Raw genomic sequence first — 19,887 nt, 5'->3', positions numbered from 1 at the left:
TGAGCTTTGCAAATTGGTTGGCCTACTATGCTGTAAAGTGGAGATAGTACTACCCTGTCTGTCAAGTCTGTTATGACAAAAGAAGCCTTTTTAGCTGTTAGATGTTAAAAACTTTCAGAAGTAGATTTCTACAAGTCATGCTGCTAACGAAATTGAGCCTGTGCTTCTTTTTTCTTTCTTCAGCAGCACAGCCATACCTGCTAGTGAGAATAAGTTAAAGTCAGATCGTGCCCTTTACCTTTACAAATCCATTAACAAAAATGTCGCACGTTGGATAAACCACTGCAGTAGAAAGAAGCGCTTAGTGTTTTCAATACAACTGCATACATGTCTAAGTGTCTCCAATCCCATCACATCTGGGATCAGCAGAACTGAATGGTGACTGTTGAAGTGCTTTGTATAAAATATATATTTTTGCTTCTTGACACGTGTTAAATCTCATTGGCAGATGCAGTAAGCTCCTTTCTATAAAAACAGTCAGACGTAAGCCATAATTTTGACTTTTACTTTTCCTGAAATTTTAAAAGTAAACAGTGAATTTTTGGTTTTGCCCATGGCTTATTTTTGTTTAGGAGTATAAGTGAAGAAAATAACCTGTTGAATAAATGCTAATAGTATTTAGATTTGTTTTCTCTCTTTTCATCTATTAAGTATGTGCTTGTAATATTAAACATTGTTGTTTGCAGGGAGACAAGGAGGCTGCTTTAGGTCTTCAGTTTTCCCCACTCTGTGACCGCAAGTCTACTTTGGTAGCTCAGTCCCAAATCGGTAATGGCAAGTTCTGTTTTCCTTTTTCTTCCCCGTGTACAAGCTTGCAGCATCATGTGGACCTTTCCTACACCCATTATGAATTTTAAATGTTAAAAATCCCATCATAGTGAAAGTATTTCTTTGTAGCTATTTGTTCACTGAACTGCCCTTGAAGCAGCAATGCACTCATCTCAAAAGAATATGAAGTTATTGAGCATGTGTGATGATGCCAGGGAGGTTTTAGGCAGCAGAGGTGCTTACCAAAGTACTGGACATGAGCCTATCTAATACTGTTTGCATTTTACAGTTCAGTAGACCATGGCCTCAAGCAGGCTGTCTCTTGTTCAGAAGCCTGAAAGTCTGTCTATGCTACAATCTAAAAGCCTGGTACCATTTTGTAGATACATCTCAACTAAAGCTCATTCATACCTCAGGTGCCTGGACTGCATCTGAGAGGCCTGGCATGGCATAGCCAAGCCTCCCTGGGCTGACAAGGACCACTGTATTCTATTTTCATCAATTCTAATTGCATTTTGGTCAGCAATAGCCAAACTTCTTTCCCATTTTCATAAATACATGTCTTAGCTATCTCTACTTCCATTTCCTTCAGCAATAATCATGAAATAAAAATTGGTAAAAATCAGTGGGGCTAGTTAGAAGGGCATACCCTAGATGCATATTATATGAAGCCATATGTATTAACAGCTGTACTTGTGTGAGCGAGTGCAGAGGCTCCTGCAGAGAATCTACAGGTGAAGGTGTCTTATCCTTGAATTGAAGCATGTCATCCTGTCTGATCTTGTCACTCAGAGCATCCTTTATTCTGTTTGAGTGGGATTTGAAGCATTATACCTACTGCAGAAAGGAAGCTGGATCCTAGGCTGAAGCACCACTGCTCACCTTTGTGCTTTATGAAGACTCCTGGAAATCCATTGCTAGTTCACATTTTAGCTTTTTTTTTCACTTTTTTTTTTCCTCTTAAGTGCTCAGCAGAGAATAATGCTTCATTCTCTCACTATGTCATTCCATACCTTGACAAGCACTTTAAAACGTAAAAGACATTGTTCAGAGCTGACATCTCAGAACTGTGGGATGAATGCTGTCTCCTAGGGATATTACTTGTTCTCTTCACTGGTTTGACAGAACACTCCTACATACTGTGAGATAACACTTTACCTCCACAGAATAATAAACAGCATTTTGAAGTATTAACTCCTTGGCAAGAAGCTCTGTATGGTAAAGGAGCTGGTATGAGTTCTATCCTTTACTTCCCTTCTTTTTGATAATTAATATTCATTTCAAAATGGTAGGTGTGTTCTGCAGTACATAAAATTTACAAGATAAAGAAATGAAAAGCTATAATTATTGTCGAGTTATATCCACACAGGTTCACTAGCTGTTTTTTTGTTGTTGTTTTTCTGTTTAGTTTTGCATTTTTTCCTTGATTAAATGAATGATATCTAATATATTGAATCAGTACTGCAACAATAAAATCAGTTTGATATCAAGTATTTATTTTTAGCAATGAGCTGTGAAAATGTGAAATCTGACTTTTTCTTTTTTATTCCCCTTCAGGTTTCATTGATTTCATAGTAGAACCAACATTTTCTCTTCTTACGGACTCAATGGAGAAAATTGTTATGCCTCTTATAGAGGAAGCATCAAAATCTGAAAGTCCTGCATTTGGGACATCTGGGTATGAATACACTGCTTCTTTTTTGGGCTGGCAAAATTAACATAATGTCCTTCTCGGAATTATTGTAGTACTTTCATCAGTTGGACAAGCAATAGGAACAGCTATACAGTGTTGCCATCATGTGGTACTATCTTGTATTTGCAGTATGTTATTCTTCCATTGATTGTGGATGAACTTGCATGTAAAAAGGCAAAGCCACAGAAAAGAACAGAATGCATACATAAAATATAAGTTCTTTTTCTACCACATACCTAAAAACAGCATTTTTTTCTTTATTATCTTTGTTATCTTTGTTCTCTTATCCTCAAGCCTTTTTCAGTAAAATTTTGACAGTTCTTTGATTTCTGACAGACAATTGGAAGTGGAGGTGCTGCAAACAGCTTCAGTTCTTTTCTGAGATTTTTTTGTTATATGTTCATAGAATCGTAGAATGGTTTGACTTGGAAGGGACGTTAAGGACCATCCAGCTCCAACCTTCATGCCATGGGCAGAAATACTTTGCAGTAGACCAGGTTGCTCAAAGCCCCATCTAACCTGACCTTGTATGTCTCCAAGGATGGAGGCTTCTTTGGACAACTTGTTTCAGTGTCCCACCTCCTTCCAAGTAAAGAATTTCTTCCTCATATCTAACTTAAACCCTCTTTTTTTTTAATTTAGAGCCAGTACCACTTTTCCTACCAGTACACTGCCTGATAAAGATGCTGTAGGTCACTTTCCTTCTTCACTTTCCCATTCTAGTATTACTTTGTATATACACTTGAGCCAGAATTGACCCCGCTTATATTCCATTTGTGAAATTTAAATACACTATAAATGAGATGCTTGTTGTTTTTTTTGTTTGGTTGGTTTTTGTCTATCAAGCTTTTCATTTTTGCATCATGAAGAAAGGTGTCTACAAAACAGTCATGGGTCAATGTGATTACCCATGAAAAAGCAGAAATAAGTTTGGCTTTTTATCATTTAAAAAAAAAAAAAGAAAAAAAAGAAATGAAAATAGAAAGAGAGTTACTACACCTGGACATGTATCTGCATATTCACATTTAAAGAATCTATTTGGCCTGTATCTTATGTTTCTTGTAGAATAGCTTCAGTAGCATTTGAGTAGTGACTAAAGCTAATTTTTTCTTATTAATGTTAATATATTAACATTAATATTAATGTTAATGTAGTAATTGTTCTTAGTATTTAACTTTCATATTGTTTAAAAGGTTGCATTTTATTGCCACTCCATCCTGCTTTGACTACAAAGTCATGTAACATGAGGAGAATTTTCAGCTGGAATTAAATGCATTTATGTGCCATACCCTATCATGTCTTGCTTTTTTTAAAATGCAACAACAATTAACAATCCTGTATCTTTTCTGTAAGTCCCCAGATACCGTTCACTGTTTAAAAACATAACTAAGCAGCTACTCCAAAATAACTCCATAAACAGTCTTTCAGGATCCAACATTCAAGTAATGTATTTTCAGCTGTCACTTTGATTTTTTTCTCTAGAAAGATTTCCTGGAAAAAGGTTGGCAAGAATAATTCTCAGGTTACAACTTCATGAGTTGTGGAAATATCCCGTATCTTAGACATTCTTTGGTGAAGACACTCATCTCTACATAGTAATTACATGCAAGTCCTAAATAATTTGGTTTAAATTAACTGTTTATGTATTTTTAAATAGGCTCTATTTTGTATATAATTTAGGATTTTTTTTCTTTCTGCAGCCAGAATAATTTGGGAGCAGTAAGCAATGTTGATGCGCAAAGACGACACAATTTTAGAAGTACAGCAAGTGATGGAGCAGCTCACACAGAAAATTCCCTAGCAACTGTAGACCTAAGAAGCTTTAGGGACAACTTGATGCAGATAATTCAAGCAAACAAAGAAAGATGGAAGGAATTGGCAGTAGAAGGTATGATATAGTAAGAAGTTTTCATAGATTACTTTCTAAGAGCTCTCCTAATATTTTTTTTTTATTTCCCTCAGCCTGTAAAACAGTTGTGTTCATGTATTTTATTTCATATCTGTTTAGATGACCCTGTATATAAGGTGTAAGGAGATGTAAGTAGTCAGGGTATGAGGGAAACCATACAGCCTGTACAATAAGGCCCTGTGTTGCTCAGCTAATCCTTAGAAGGCTTAGAAATGTGCATTTTTGCACGTTTAATCATAACTGATAATGACATCCACCTTAAATGCCAAAAGTTCAAAGTATTATGTACTACCATGTTTCTTAAAAAATGTGAAGATATACTTTCCATTAGAAATGCTGTTTGTTCCACACTGTACAGAACAAAATTCAGTATTGCAGGCTTCTTGGGATTATGATGTAGGCAATTATTTAAATGACCCAGTGAATGGAAAGATTTGGTCAATCACAGAGTGTATTATACCCAAACAAGGCTGAAAATGACTCTTAATTTCCAGCTGATAGTAAAGCCAAACCTATATCATAGCTCTTTATTTATGAGCCATACCTGAAAATTGCCTGGGGTTGCAGTCATCTAAGTACAATGATTTGTGATAATTATTGGGTGAACACCTTGATCCATGTTCATTGAATGCCATTTGGGAACATATTATCTTCACAGTCTGTATTGTTTCCAAGTAAGCACCTGGCACATTTCAGTACAGTGTTTCACTGCTGGGACTTGTCTCACTATGTGTGATCTCACAGCGACTGCAGGGAATGGTAAACCAGTACTCAGCCTTGTCTTTCATACCATTCATACTTTCATCCACAGCAGCTTCTTTTTCTCTTGAAGGCAATGCTAAGACCTCATGTAGTGCTAGATTGCAAATGAATATTCTTGTTAAGAGAAAACTAAGAACAAGCTTCTTTTGTATCTACTACTAACCAGCCATTTTTATTTTCTACATCAGCATTCTGTGCATTGTTACGGAGGTGTACAGTGCTATTAAAAAGATAATTCCTCCTTCATTTCCATTACTTTGTAGTTCTCTATAAATTACTGATAGATTCAGTCATGTAAGCCTGGACCATTGACAGCCATTGAAAAGACAGAGCTTCTCACAGCAAGAGGTCTAAGAATTCTCTGGAGTAAGTGATTGTTTCTCAATACAGTCAGTATTGTTATGAGGCCCAGCAAGATCCAAATCCAAGAAGTCAGACATGTTTTCTCTATGAGAAACAGAGCTGTTAACATTCAAGATCCTCTTCTTTTCCTCCATCAACTGAGGAAATATGTTTAGGTATTTCCTGACCAGAATTATGGAATTACAGTTGAGTGTTCATTAAAAAAACTGATAGTTAGTGAAATAACTTGTAGAGGCTAGAAAAGCATGAAGATCTTCAGGGTTCTTGCTTAGGTTCTAGATTAGATATCCCTAGAATAGCAAAAATACTTTTGAGTACAGACTTCTGTTTTGTTAGTACTGTAGCAGAAATGCTACATCAGGGTCTGAACCAGTGATTGAGCACCTGGGGGAGGGCAGGGCCAGTCCAGGAGAGCTCAGGTGTATGCAGTGACCCTGTGTGGCTAGAAGGGGTGTAGCCAGGATCCACCCCTTCCCAGACCTCATTTAAGGGTTGGTGGTGGAGGCAAGGGTATCTCACTGGAGAGCCTTGCATACCTGAGGCCTTCTGAAGGTAAGCAGCTTCTTTCCCTTATTTCTGTGCCCACGACTGTTGCTTTTGAGCAAATCCTCTCTTGCTGCAGCCTGGTACCTTGCTGCTTTGCTGTCATTGCTGTGCTTTTCATTGCGTTACAGTACATAGGCACTATGCCTTTTAAAAATAAAGGCTATGGGAGGATTTTGGAGGTTTGTGGAAGCTACTTTCCATTTATGTTTTTGCAAACTAATATTACTTCTACTCCGTGGGGCATGTATGGGCACAAAGGGTTGCTGGAAAAGGAATAAAAGAATTTTTCGGTAAGAGAATGTAACCCTCTGTGGAGCAGTACCTGACATAGCGTATGTGTTCTTTGTAACGTAATTGAGGAAGGAACCTTCCCCACTTGGTTAGGATTGACAGTATACCTGCTCTGAGGCTGTACTCTATTAAGGCTTCTTAATCAGAGTATGCAGAATTAACATGTAGTAATCAGTGAAATTATTTTGAACAATTTTTACTTGAAATTTCTGTCAGCTTGCACTTAAGTTTAACTAAGTTTCTAAGTGAATTATGTGAGATCTTGAACTTGGGACTATTTGTCCTATTTTGTCTGGATCTTCTGCCAGTTTCTCTGACTTTGTTGCTTGCTGAGTTCTTAGGCTACTCTGGGCGTATGTATGAACCTGTATTTTACTCTTATGTCAGTAGGAGCTCCTACTGTCAGAATGAATACCAGTACGTCACTGCCAGGCGAAAGGAATGTTGTTGTTGCTACAGTTATTCCTAAATAGATAACTTATTACAAAATACAATGTGCTGAGGTTGCTGAGAGGATGATGTTCCTGAGGACAGCGTGCCTGGTAGGCAGGCTGGCTGGCTAACATATACGTCCCAACACTTTGAGTGGCCTGTGACTAATAGGACTCACTCTTCTACAAGAACAATCTGCGTTCTTATCTGTAGGTTTGCAGTTACTAGGTGCTGCTACCAAGCCACTAGGTCAGCTCACAGGCTCAGGAGAGGAGTTGTCTCTACAGTGTATGGTGGTACAGATGCATAAGAACAAATGAAAGCTAGCAACAATCCTTATGATTTCCTGAGCAGGAATTGCATTTCCTTCAGCTTCTCACCTTAGCAGGATAAGGCTGTAGGTGCAGCTCTGGCCTGGAGGCAGTACTGTGGATGCTGAGGCCTGAGGTCAATAATCTGACTCCAGTGCCTAAAGTAGAAGACCAGGATGCACTGATGTGGTGTTTGAAAGGAGACCCAGCAGGTCCAGCTGCTCCTGCTGCCCCTCCCTGAAAAGATCCTGGTGAGACTGTTTACTCGGAGCAAGCAGCTTGGTGCAAGGAGTAAAGTGCTTTGTTTTGAGAGGGCCTGTGTTAGCAAAGAAACCATTTATCTACCTAGGCAGCTGCTTGTGAGCTTCCTTAACAGAAGGTTTTCAAAATGAGATGGCTCCATTTTGCTTAAAATAAGAAAAAACAAAAACAACCTTGTTTTGTATAACTGATGCAGAGGAGCTCAGTGCTCTATAGCCTAAGGGTCCTCAACCTTTCACCACTGGAGAATTAGAGGAATGTGTCTCAGGCTTTTCAGGGAATTTTGTTAACAGGGAATTACCATAATGATCAAACATCTGGGATTCTAATTTGAAAGCCTTGATGTTTAATTAATATTCTAAACCCCTAATCACCAGATAATCTGTCTTTGTTCAACACAGCACAATGATAAAGAGACCATTGCATCCCCTGATTTTTTTTTTTCTTTTTTTTTTTTTTCAACACGTAATGGTGTTAACTGCTGCTATTTGAAAGTGTGATAGTTGCAGCAAATTAACAGTAAAGATGAGTGTGAGAGGCTGTTTCATCAGAGGTGCTTGCTAAGTCAACTTTGAGTCTGAGAGTTACCGACCTATGAGAAGCCAGTAAGAGAGAACTTGTTTGGAAACATTTAACTGTTATGCAGTTCTACTAGGAGCATAACAAATTATCTTGACTTTACAGTTGAGCAAAAAGAGAGGCAGCTTAGGGCACTCACCCAGATCATATAATAGAAGAAGAGAATGCAGTATACAGACCAAGGGTCCAGATGCCAGTTGGATGGGCATGCAGATGTTCCACTGCAGCATAATACAACCAGCACTGTTATTCGTTGTTCCCTGTGCTTTGTTTTGAAGGAAAAAGATAACAGCTCGCATCTTTGCAGTGTGGGTCAGTTTGTTAGCTTTATTATTATTATTTTGCATTTTTTTCCCCTGAGCTGCAGCTTTAAATAACAGATGCCTCTTCTGAAAGACCTCTGGATCATACTTGCAGGCTTCCCTCAGGCACTTTTAATCCTGCATCCTTCCAGCCACAATAACCACAAGGTTTAGCTCCATTTTGTCTGAAGGATCATCTCTGTAGACTCCCTAATAAGAGAGTAACAGCTGCTGCAATGCAAAAATCTGATAGCATGTTAATGTGATTTAGCAGCCGCTAGGGTGGTGGGAGGATGTGTGTGACAGTCGTGGAAATCAACTGACAGTTTGGCACATGAAATCTACTCTAATAGACTGTTTTAATCTGTTGAACAAAATAAATTCAGAGGTCTAATGGAGACCCAGCTAAAACCAGAGACAGTGATTTTTATTTTATTTTTTTTAATCGCAGTGCTAAAATGCTTCAGTCAAAAGCAGTTTCTGAGCAAACTTAGCATTAAGAAGAGAGGGAAAAGAGGTTTTTCTGAAGTCTGAGTAAGTGCAGTGAATGGATTGAGCCAGGAGGGTCAGGAGATGTTGGTGATGTCTCATAAATCAGACTTGGGGAATGGTAACTGAACCCAAAGCAGAACCTTCTCCTCTATCAGGTTGAAGGTGGAGTGTCCCTCTTGTCCCCCAAGCCCCAGAGATGTGGCATTAAAATCCCTACACTTGCAGCTAGACAGCAAAACAGAAGTTTGGAGATTTACTTTTAACCAAGACCTTAAGTAAAAAGTTTTGATGGCTATGAATCCTTTTGTTATGTTCTCTGCATGGCACAATGCTGTGACATCTGGCACCATCAGGTTACATGGCTTGCAGTAGTCTTTCATACTCCTATAGCTGTGATGAAATCTGCATATGAGAAAGTGGAAGTTGAAGGAGTTGGTGTCTAAATAAGTCTGTCTACTTCTTTCTTCCTCCTCTCTTTAAAAAGGCAGATGTGAGAATGCATTGTCTGAAAAGATGGCATTCCTTCTCATGTTATCCAGGGTCCAGTCCATTGTTTCTGCTTTGTGGAATTAGGTTTTTCCATTAAAAAGCAGACAATCCACAAAAATCAAACAGTATGTGGTAATATGCAAAGGGAGTCTATAACACCAAGTGACACTGTTGTGATTTAACCTGGCAGGTGGCTCAGTACCACACGGTTGTTCGTTTATTCCCCTGCTTCCCAGGGGGATGGAGAGAGAATCAGGAAAAAGAAGCAGAACTCATGGGTTGAGGAAAAAACTATTTACTAAGACAGGGAAAAGGACAATAGTTATGACTATATATATATATATATATATGACTATATAATATATATATAAAAGTGATGCACAAGGAATTGCTTGCCACTCCCTGACTGATGCCTGGCCAGCCTCCTGAGCAGTGGAAGAGAATGAGATGAACTCCCACCTCCTTCAGAACTCCTTCCACACAGTTGCACATGGTATGGAATATCCCTCTGGACAGTTTGTGTCAGCTGTCCTAATTCTGTTCCCTCCCAGCTGCTTGGGCCCTTCTTTGAGAACTGGTTCTGTATAGCAGCGCTTAGCAGCAGCTATAAACATCAGTGTGTTATCAACACTGCTCTTCCCCTAGAACTGTAAAACAATCCAAGGAGGGCACGTGATTTAAAGAACCCACTTCTACACATGCTTATTAAGCCAAAAATAGAAAGTGACTAAATGAAAGAAGAGTAGTATTTGGTGGAAAGGGTAGAGAAGTGCTTGTTGTGTCAACCACTGAAGATGAAACAAAAACAACTACAAAACTCTCAAAATGTAGGACTACTGAGTAGCGGAATGTTTCAGCTATTCTAGAAGCTGGCTGTTAGATCACAGCTCCTGACAGATTTCCAAACAAAGCATGGAAATTACTTTGCCAGCCTAAACACACAAAATGAAACACACCACTTGTGTGGTGCTTACTTATCAAATGACCTTGTTTCTTCTCATGAAGGACAGTGGCTTATGGCGGGAGTTCAGGAGTTGGAACAGAAGTACCAAAAAGAAGGGCGTGACTGACTGCTAACACATCTTTTAGGAGAGGCAATGTTTTACAGACGAACACTAAGAAATTTTGATGATTGCACTTGGATTCTTGTAAAGAAAACCAAACCATTGAGCATATGTAAATAATGCTGGCTCCAGGCACTTTTCCAGGATTGAAACAGAGAGAGCAAGAAGTGTAACAATGTTAATGCCTGCTCTGAGTTCACTGCCTGCCTTTATCGGAATGAGAGCAAATAATACTTGCTGGCCACAATGTTGACTTAAATGAGTATAATGCTTATAACAAGTCATAAGCAGATGTGCTCTAACCAGCTTTGGACAGATCTGCTATCTAACTTTATTAAACTTGCAAATGCTAGGTTATCTCATTCATTTATCACGCCCCGTTTCCATCCCTGGTTGGCCATATCAAGGTGTGCCCATGGAGGAGCAGGAAGTTGCTCTTCCTAGAAGTGCAGTGTGGGGTGAAGTCCCCTGCCCAAATTGGTCAGATGGAGCCAGAGGCTCTGCTCTGCTCCTCTCCAGCCTTCCTGCCAGTCTGCTTTTCTCACACCAGTGGCATCAACTCAGCAGTGCCTCACATGAATCTTAGTAATTCTCTCATTGTCTGAGCCTCTTCTATAATTTGCTGAATACTTATGTTCCAACTCTCATAGTGTGAGCTAAGTTAATACTACAGTTCTAACAACAAATCAGTAACATTGTTAGATAAATCAGTACCCTAGAGACAGGTCAAGGTACAGTCAAAGGCACTTGAAAGAAACCTTTAGGAAAACCCTACTGAAGTTTTTGCTTATGCTGAGCACAGAAAATAAACATCTCCAAGAAAGCCTAAATAAATTGATATATAAACAATTGTAACATATTTTTATATAAGTATTATTTTAACTTACATTTTTCAGACTTTCCTTTTCTGTGTGTGTATGTAATTATATTTTAGCTTTCCTTTCCTCAGCTTACTGATGCAACTGAACATCCAAAATTGTATTATGAAATTTCCTTGTGTTTCTTATAAAGTTAAGGAAAGATTATTGTAGCTCTGCCATATGGGAGCAAATATAGCTTGTAAATGAGTTTCTTGGGACAAAAGCCTTAGGTATGTAGAATAGAATTGCTCAGGTTGGAAAAGACCTTAAAGATCATAAAGTCCAACCGTGACCTAACCATACTACCCTAACTAACAACCTTCCACTAAATCATGTCCTTGAGCACCACATCCAAACACTTTTTAAACACATCCAGGGATGCTGATTCTACCATCTCCCTGGGGAGCCTATTCAAATACTTAGCAACCCTTTCTGTAAAGTAGTTTTTCCTGATATCCAACCTAAACTTACCCTGGTGCAACTTAAGGCCATTTCCCCTCATCCTGTCACCAGTGAGAAGAGACCAATCCCGCTCTCACTGTAAGCACCCTTCAGGTATTGGAAGAGAGCAATAAGGTCTCCCCGCAGCCTCCTTTTCCCCAGACTAAACAGCCCCAGTAGGTTATACCTAAAGTGACAGATGCTGTAATGAGCATATCTGGCTTAAACATCAGATTTGCTTTAAGCTATGTATTCCTATTTCTCAATGTCTTTATCCCAAACACTTCTTTGAGTATTGTTCAGTCTGCAATGCTTGCACATTTTAAATTGGAGGAATTTGTATTTTTTATAATAGTATGCAGATTCTGAAATCTGAATTTATGAAATGGATTCTAATAACAAGGTTAATGGTTCTACCACCAAACTTCTCAAATTTACAATTTCTTGATTTTCTTATAAGATGCCAGGAAGTATAATATAGGTTATTTTTAATCAGACTGTTCACCCTATGTGACTTTTCCATTCTCTGTTTTCTTCATCTTCTTGGTTTGTCTTTGTATGACCTCCCTGTGCTGCTCTACTTTCTGTCTCCTTTCACTCTGGCCATTTCATTTGTACTTTTCATTGCAGAGTCTCTGCAATGGAGCATGCAGTACAGCTTTCTGTGAACCTTTTTTTGGTCCTGTTGCTGCTGACCTCTGAAGCACAATTTTTTGTCGTATTTTTTTCCTTTCCCATTCTGTATGTTCTGCTAGCCAAGGAGGCAGCAGAAATGGATTGCATGCATATAGACCTCTGAAATGTGTTTCGGCTTAAGCTATTAGTTGCCCTGCTGGGTTTTTCCAGCCTGAGGGACAAACGCCCTTCAGGGCTTCCCTTCAGAGCCGATGCCTCCCTCTTCCTGGAATGGTGCTTCTCTCCATGTCCCCTCTCCATTACAGAACTGGTGAGCTCTGCTTCTTCCAGTCGTATTACGGCAAGCTGGTGCTTCAGCATGAGGCTCTCCTATTCCCACCCTTTAGCATACAGTGTATTTGTTGCTGCTGCTCATATTACCTCCAGATAAAGAAGTACATGTTAGAGGTCAGACCAGAAAGTAGACTGCTATGGTTCAGTTGCAATAGCATAATCAGGATCTGACCTATATTTAACTCATCAGTGCACCTGTCCTTGTGTAGAAAGTTTATGCTCACAGTGTTCCCATGTGCAACTCAGTCACTACTCTGAAATCAAACAACTGTGGCATATCCTTCATATCTAATTCGCATGTTTTGTTCCCTCTTTATAGAAGAACTTGTGAAAAATGTTGATGAACAGAAAAAAGACCAGAGCAGAAATTCCACAGATGCACAGTTACAGGAAGAGACAAGAAGCAGACAAAATGAGAGTAGTCAGGGAAGTGATGGTACAGCCTGTCCTCCCAGACCCATCGTTCTACAAGTAGTCACTTCCAACACTGCTCTGAGTGATGAATCCAACTCAGAAAAATGCACTAACTCTGATCCGAACCAGAAAGATCTCACCGATGCCCAGCAAGAAACACAGAATACAGACCCACTGAATGGTAATACTTCATGACAAAGCACCAGTCAATCTAATGAAGCTGTCCAGGGTGAAGCTGCAGCAGTGTCTGGTATCTCCCTGTCTAACTTCGACAGTGGTAAAATACTAAAACAAAGTGTTGCAAGAGAGTTTCTTCAGGAGCGTGTAGAAGCAAAAGTGTCCTAAACCCATTAATTAAAGACATTTGATATAAGCAAATATCATCTTCATATATTAGTTATTTGGAATCTAGTAGAAAGTGCTTTACATAAAATATCAAAACTTTTAGTTGAACAGAAGAATGATTTTAAAGAAACTTAAAGATGTGTTTGCAGTTAAATAGCACTTTGTTACTGAAGAATCAGGTAAACTTCCAAAATTAACAAAAAAAGTTAAAAGTATTTAACTTTTGCTCTTATTATAGGTAATTCCTGTTGTGCAATTAAAATGCAAACCCTTAACTGAGGCACTTCATATGACTGTGGTGTTGTAAACCATTTCTGTATAATGTGAATTTGGAATTAACACTGATCAATTTACATAGATGTGATTTGCTAGCAGTAGTAGGCATGGGACTGCATCATCCTCTCAAGAAAGATCAGTCTCCTGATTGTAATCTGCTGGACAGGCAGAAAACCAAAACGTTCGTATGATGTCGGAATCTTTTTTTTTTTTTTTTTTTTTTTTTTTAGAATGCATGTATTTTTACCACAAGGTGGTTATGATTTGGTATATGTTTATTATATGACATTACCAGTTCAAGATGCCCAAGCAATATGAATAGGTTTTATGGAAGTAAGAGAAGTCAGTGTGCATTTTTATAGTATCTTCATATGGTCCGAATAGTTTATTGTTAGAGTATGTTTGAGATATTAGGGTAATAGGAATAATCAAGGTATAATAGTATTGTTTCCCTCTCTTCCAATTATAACACTAAGCTCATTAATGCTGAGCTAACAGTGAGCCTTGCAGTAATGTGCCAGAAGTATGGCAACGTATGAGCAGCGATGTTAAATGCTTATAAGACTTAGACTAGACACAAGTATACGACTTGGCATATTTCTGAGCACTTCCTTTTATGGAGAACTCCCACTTATTCATTCTGGAGTCCAACATTCACCATTTGCATTTCAGTGCTCCCATGCTTTTGTTGACAGAATTTTTTTTTTCCCCATCAGCAATAACAGATGGTTAATTTAGGGTTCTAAATCAAAACATTTACACAAAAATTAATTCCACAGCATTTGAAGTTGTGTAGTGTAGCAATTGGACAGATCAATACAATGGGAAAGGCATTACAACAAAGGTGTGGTGATGGAAAGACTAACACAACTGAAAGGTGCTGTAAGGGAAAGGAAGAAGATTGCTCACCCGTATCAGAAGATTCCAAGTTCACAGGGGAAAGCTTCACCAAGGAGGGATTCACACAGCTGAATTGCCTTCACCTGTGCAACTCAGAGCTGACCAGGTCCTTTCCCCAGGTGCTCAATCAATGATTCAGGCTGTGACTCAGTAGTTCCCATACATCTTAGCAGTTGACATTTTTGTCTTTGATATGTATTTTTTTTTTGTACCTTTTTTTTTTTCTATTAATGCTTATTTTGAAATTTATGTGCTCTAGAAAAGTTTCCCATCTACTGAGTGTAGAGTACAGTAGGAAAAAACTGTGTCTGTTGCCTTTCAAGCTGCGAAGAAGACATCTGTGCTGTAGCTGTCATTTTTATGGAAACAAATAGTTTTGGTAATGTCCTGAATGAAAAACCAGAGCTTTTACAGGTATATCACTTGCCCTTTGTATCACTAAAGAGGCAACAGTATCTAACTTCTGTGGGATGATAGCAAGTTGTGGAAGAAGGAGTGATAAATTTGGAGACATAATGCCTCAAGTTATCAATTACACAGTAGGAGAACTGGTGTATTATTTTTCAAGGCAGCTTCAGCGGTTGAGCTGTGTGCTGGCACTTAGTGGGATCCCCCAGCTTACACCTGAGCCATAGCAGATTTTGTAGCTGATAGCCACAAAAAGTTTTGGTATAATAATGTACGTTTCTCTACAGAAACTTAACATCTGTACCAGAAAAATGTAATCATCTGCATAAGATCTTTGGAAACAGAAGAGTTTTGTTTCTAAAAAGGAAGGATTTTTCTTCAGACTGCCCTGTTCTATAAGCCATGCCTTTTCCTCCTGGTGAGAGTGAGAAGTAGGGGCTGCTGCTCATGCTGTTAACAGAACGTATTCCCAGCTATAGCAAGTTCTTATGAATAGTTTCTAAGCTATGTTTCAGCTGTAGTTCGTTAATGAATGCAGTCATTGTAGGGAATGATACTGTTGTTTAGAGAATATCTGTGTTCCCAGTTCTTCACATCTTGCACTTTTTTAAATTCTTTCTAATGGACTTGTGCATCCTTGGTCAACCAACTTAAGCCTAAATGATATTTTTTACTTTCATGAACCTTTTGTGGACTCTGTTGTTAGTAACTCCTAGTTCAACCAGCCAGAAAATGGCAAGATGAGGCTGGATTTCTCCTTTTGCTGAAGAGCTGTTTTCTCATTTACACTGTTGCAGATATTTAATTGAGTACTACAATGCATAGAAAAAGGGCATTGATTTGGTTTTGGTTTTAAAAGGCATCTGATATTTGTAGGTCTTTTGTTGTCATTTTTTTATAATAGATATTTCTGTGAAATGTCTGTTCTCTGCAGTATGTAGAATTTGCTCTTAGCCATCTCCTTCTTTGTGCTTGTATTCCAGTATAGAGAAATCACAGGGAAGTGGAGAGCTTGATGTTTTGACTGGTTTCTGTTCCATATTAATGTTTGAGCTGACCACTCACTGAATGTGTTCTTTTAGGTATTCTTTGCAGAGGGTGTAATGCTTGATATCAGGTTTACTTATCTGAAGATATTTGATGTTACGTTGCCCTTGTCCATCTCCACTGAGCTTTCTGCCGCTGCAGGGTTTTATTGGTCTGCCACCATGCCATTTATGTTCTGTTTTTATTACATTGAATTGTTTGATTTATACTTTAATAACATTTCATTCTTGCATTTTCTCAATTTTCTCCAACTTTAAATGTCGTAGGAAACTATTTTGAATACTTTCTGGTCTTTTGAAGTGACTTACAGAAAGACTGTCATCATATTCTTCAGACCCTCTTTTCTAAGGACAGAAGGGCAGCCATTTTGCTATTTCACTGACATATATACATGTGGGCTCTTGTTGTACCTGCAGTTAAACCAACGTACTGCTAGAGGCTGGGGCAGCAGACTTACTACAAAGCAGAGGTCCTGGCTCTCTGAGACAAAATGAATTAAAACTGAGGTTCAGCAGCAGCTTTAAGTACCTCTGCATCAATAGTGCCACCATGTTGCAGCAAAAGAAAAGAGAGACAAAGCAGGAGCTCAGTATTGAAATAGCTGGCAATATCCAGTACCAAAGGGGATTGTCAGGTTACAATGTTTCATATTTCTTTTATGTTAGTGAAATGTAATTCTTGTAAGTGGAAGGACTTTCCTTGAACTGTCATGCTTATTTAGACAACAACAATAACACTGATGGTTTTGCATGGTTTTTCTTGCTGCAGTGTGTGTGGAGGTTGGTGTCTAATACTGCAGTTGTTGAATTCTACTGGATTGGAGAATCAGCCATTCATGAGTAGCATCAAGAGTACAGTACTTCTCACTTAGCATGTATTTTTCAAAAATCAATGGCATATAAAAATCCCTTATGAGGTGCAAACAATGAACCTCAGAGAGACCTTTGTATATGCTGAATGTGTATCAGAACTCAAATTGCTGCTGGTTTTCCTGGGTGGAATTTACTTCTCACTATGTGAGAAACGGAAGAATTAAAGGGAAAAAGGCACCACATATCTGTATTCAGTCTAGATTCAGCCTTGCCCAGAAACCACGATTAATCTTAAATGTTATTTTTCTTCTCTCATCTGTTGTTCCTCCACATGGTGCAACGAGTGCTTTTCTATTTAGCAACCTAAAACTTATGGGTTGGCTCTGGCATTTCTTACTGTCAACATATGAACGTCAGATAGGAGCAAATAACTTTTGTGCCTTTCCTCACCTTCGCAAACAAGTTGTGGTCAAGATGACCAGAAGGGAGAGCTGCACATGATGCAGCACTGTTTAGCCCAGCAGGATCTTTCCCTGCACAGCACTGCATCTCTGCTTCTCACTTCTACACCTGTGTTGATGACCAGCAGACTCAGTCAGGCCACTTTGTAAAAATAAGAGCAGGTATTTTCAACAGCTTCACTTGCAAGCTGTAAAAGGCAGTATACACATCTTTAAAGTTTTCTTTGTACATTTATCTGGACAGTATGAACATGCCTTGGGGGGGAAAAAAAAAAGAGAAAAGGTGCTGCTTTCCACTCCTTGCATCACTCCTCTTTCTCAGCTATTTACCACCACATCATACCAGGATCTGTTTCCCTGTGTCCCAGTCAGAGCAAAGAGAACTGCTGGGGGAACTCAGGCCAGGACTGAATGCCTCTTCTTCCACAGCACTGCTCTTCTTCCTCAGTCTCACTATCATTTAATTGCATGTGACAAGATTAAGTGAACTGTTATAAGATGATTTTATTTAAGTGGTGGTTTTCCTTTTCTCCTGGGTGATTTATTAATTGGAGCATTAATTTTAAAAACTGCTTATGTTTAATTAAACAACTTAGTGTTTCAGTGATTTATAATGGCTAGTTGGCACGCCTTTAACTTTTCGCTCATGATGATAGCCGCATTAATCCTTAGTATCAGAATGTAAAAGGGGACAATAAATCTGCAGTAAGGCAGAATATGGGTAAATTCGTCCCTGGTGACAGTAGAGGACTGTCAGGCACAGTGTGTTGCAGTGAGCATGCAGAGCCTTCAGCAGAAACCTGTGGTAAAGCTGCACAAGCTCACAGCAACAACACACCAGTTCAATTAATGGCAACGTGGACAGCATCAAGTAGTACCTGTGCCATGGCAATGCCAGTGGCCCTGGGTGCCAATCCCATTGGTGCTCAGCAGCTGTGGGTGGAGGTTGTGTGCTTCGTTAGCATTGATTGTGCACCCTGCACATGGGTGGCAGTGGGAACCCGAAGGAGGCACTGGGATGAGGATAGAGGGAAGGAGATGTTGAAGGAGCAGGTGATGTGCTAATAAAAAGGATAGGGGTAGAAGCCCTCAGCAACTATTGGGAAGTTGCTACAAAGTGTATGCACTTCTGTGAGGAAAGTGAAGTGTGGCTCAGGATTCAGTGTTAGTTTTTATGAAGGTTAAATGCACAGTGCTGTGTTAGAGTGGGCAGCACCCCGGCAATGAAATCATTCACAAAATCCAGTAATTAAACTGTTTGTTTACTGTAATACTGTGGTAAATTCAGGGCTATTCATTTTTTTTTTTCTTTCCTTGTGTTCATTGTCATGCACTCTTTTTTTTTCCTTTCTAAACTCTAAGCCTCTTCTTCAGATCAATGAAAGACAGTCTTTCAGTGAGTTGAAGCTTCCCTTTCAAATCACACATCACCTGCTTTCATTTCTAGTTGCTTATATAGTTTGTTTTTGTCTTTCAAAAATTTTCCCCATATGCATTCTTGTTTCTAAACTTTTCCCCTTCTCTCAACTCGCTTTCTCTGCTTTTGATACTTATGTGGCTTTCCTTTTTCACGTTTTTTAAGTCAGTATTAGTGGGATCACTCCATCCATTAGTTAAAGCTAAGCATTTACCATATAGTTGGTGTATAACTCTGAAATTTGGTGCACTCCCCGCCATGTCTGCTATCCTTAATCAGTTTACAATTTTTCCAGCAGTGCTAATTCAAGGAACAGCTTAAACAGGAGCTCTGTCTAATGATTGGAAGTTTGACATTTATACTGTGTCACCTACTTTGAAATCTACTTGTTGCTAGGTGTCACGTTCCCTATCTGATTGAATTAATTGAATCTTCAAAACTTGACATTGGCATCTTCCACTCTCTGAGAGCAATTTATGCCTATTTTGGTTGCCTACATTGAAGAGGATTTAAACAGCACAGCTCTGCTGAGGGTGATTAGTTATTTTTTCAATAAATTAGAAGTTTTTAAAAAACCCACTTCATTAACACTCTCACGGTGCAGTCTATTGCTTTCACTCTATCTTTTGCACTTTAGATAAACCACAGCAATTAGTCAATTAAATCCAGTACTTTCTATGCTGAGAAAACAGTTAAGGAAAACTGTGAATGAACCCTCACTGCAACCTTAGTAAAAGAAAGGGGAAAGACATTACTGCCTGTCTAGAGCTCTGCAGATGCTATAAATTTCTTTCACTTCCTCACTCAAGTTCTTAATCACATTTTTTCTTTCTTCCAGGTGAGCCTACACACTGTAAGCAAACAGAAGATATAGTAAAAGCCACGGAACAGAATCAAGCACTGGTACACAACTAGATTTACTGTTTCTTAAAAGCTTCTGACGATTCTGGCAGGACAGGTACTTCTGTCATTTCTTTCTTATAATGGTGATAGTTCTGTACCATGAAGACTGGCTCATTGCTATTATTATTCTCTTTGTTCTATCCTAGTTGTGGGTTTATTACAAAACATTGTGCCTGGAGCGTGTTGCAACCCACTTTTTATGTCCCTTTTGAAGTCAATTCACCATAACGGAAGGGAAAAACAATACTGTGTATCTGAATTCTTAATGTGAGACAAAATAACCATTCAATAAAACATCCTCAAGTCAAGTATACTGAATACTAGAAATATGTGGTAATAGTATAACAATATTGTTTATGAATTTTCACTTGA

The 19,887-nt window shown here is 38.8% G+C and overlaps 1 protein-coding gene across 11 annotated transcripts in view; it reads left to right on the top strand.

The window, feature by feature from the left end:
- Positions 1–19,887, top strand: part of PDE1A (phosphodiesterase 1A) — a 199,863-nt gene that overhangs the window by 176,928 nt on the left and 3,048 nt on the right. For 10 of the 11 annotated variants that reach the window (XM_048952855.1, XM_048952858.1, XM_048952859.1 and 7 more), the window contains 5 exons: positions 687–768; positions 2,326–2,446; positions 4,162–4,349; positions 12,852–13,127; positions 19,451–19,570. In XM_048952855.1, the coding sequence (XP_048808812.1) occupies positions 687–768; positions 2,326–2,446; positions 4,162–4,349; positions 12,852–13,127; positions 19,451–19,527 (744 nt within the window). In that variant the 3' untranslated portion in view covers positions 19,528–19,570. The remainder of the gene's footprint in view (positions 1–686; positions 769–2,325; positions 2,447–4,161; positions 4,350–12,851; positions 13,128–19,450; positions 19,571–19,887) is intronic. The other variant, XM_048952862.1, reaches the window with a different exon arrangement.

This window comes from Lagopus muta, chromosome 8, assembly GCF_023343835.1.
Source record: "Lagopus muta isolate bLagMut1 chromosome 8, bLagMut1 primary, whole genome shotgun sequence".
NCBI lineage: Eukaryota > Metazoa > Chordata > Aves > Galliformes > Phasianidae > Lagopus > Lagopus muta.
This window is presented reverse-complemented; position numbering and strand designations above follow the sequence as displayed.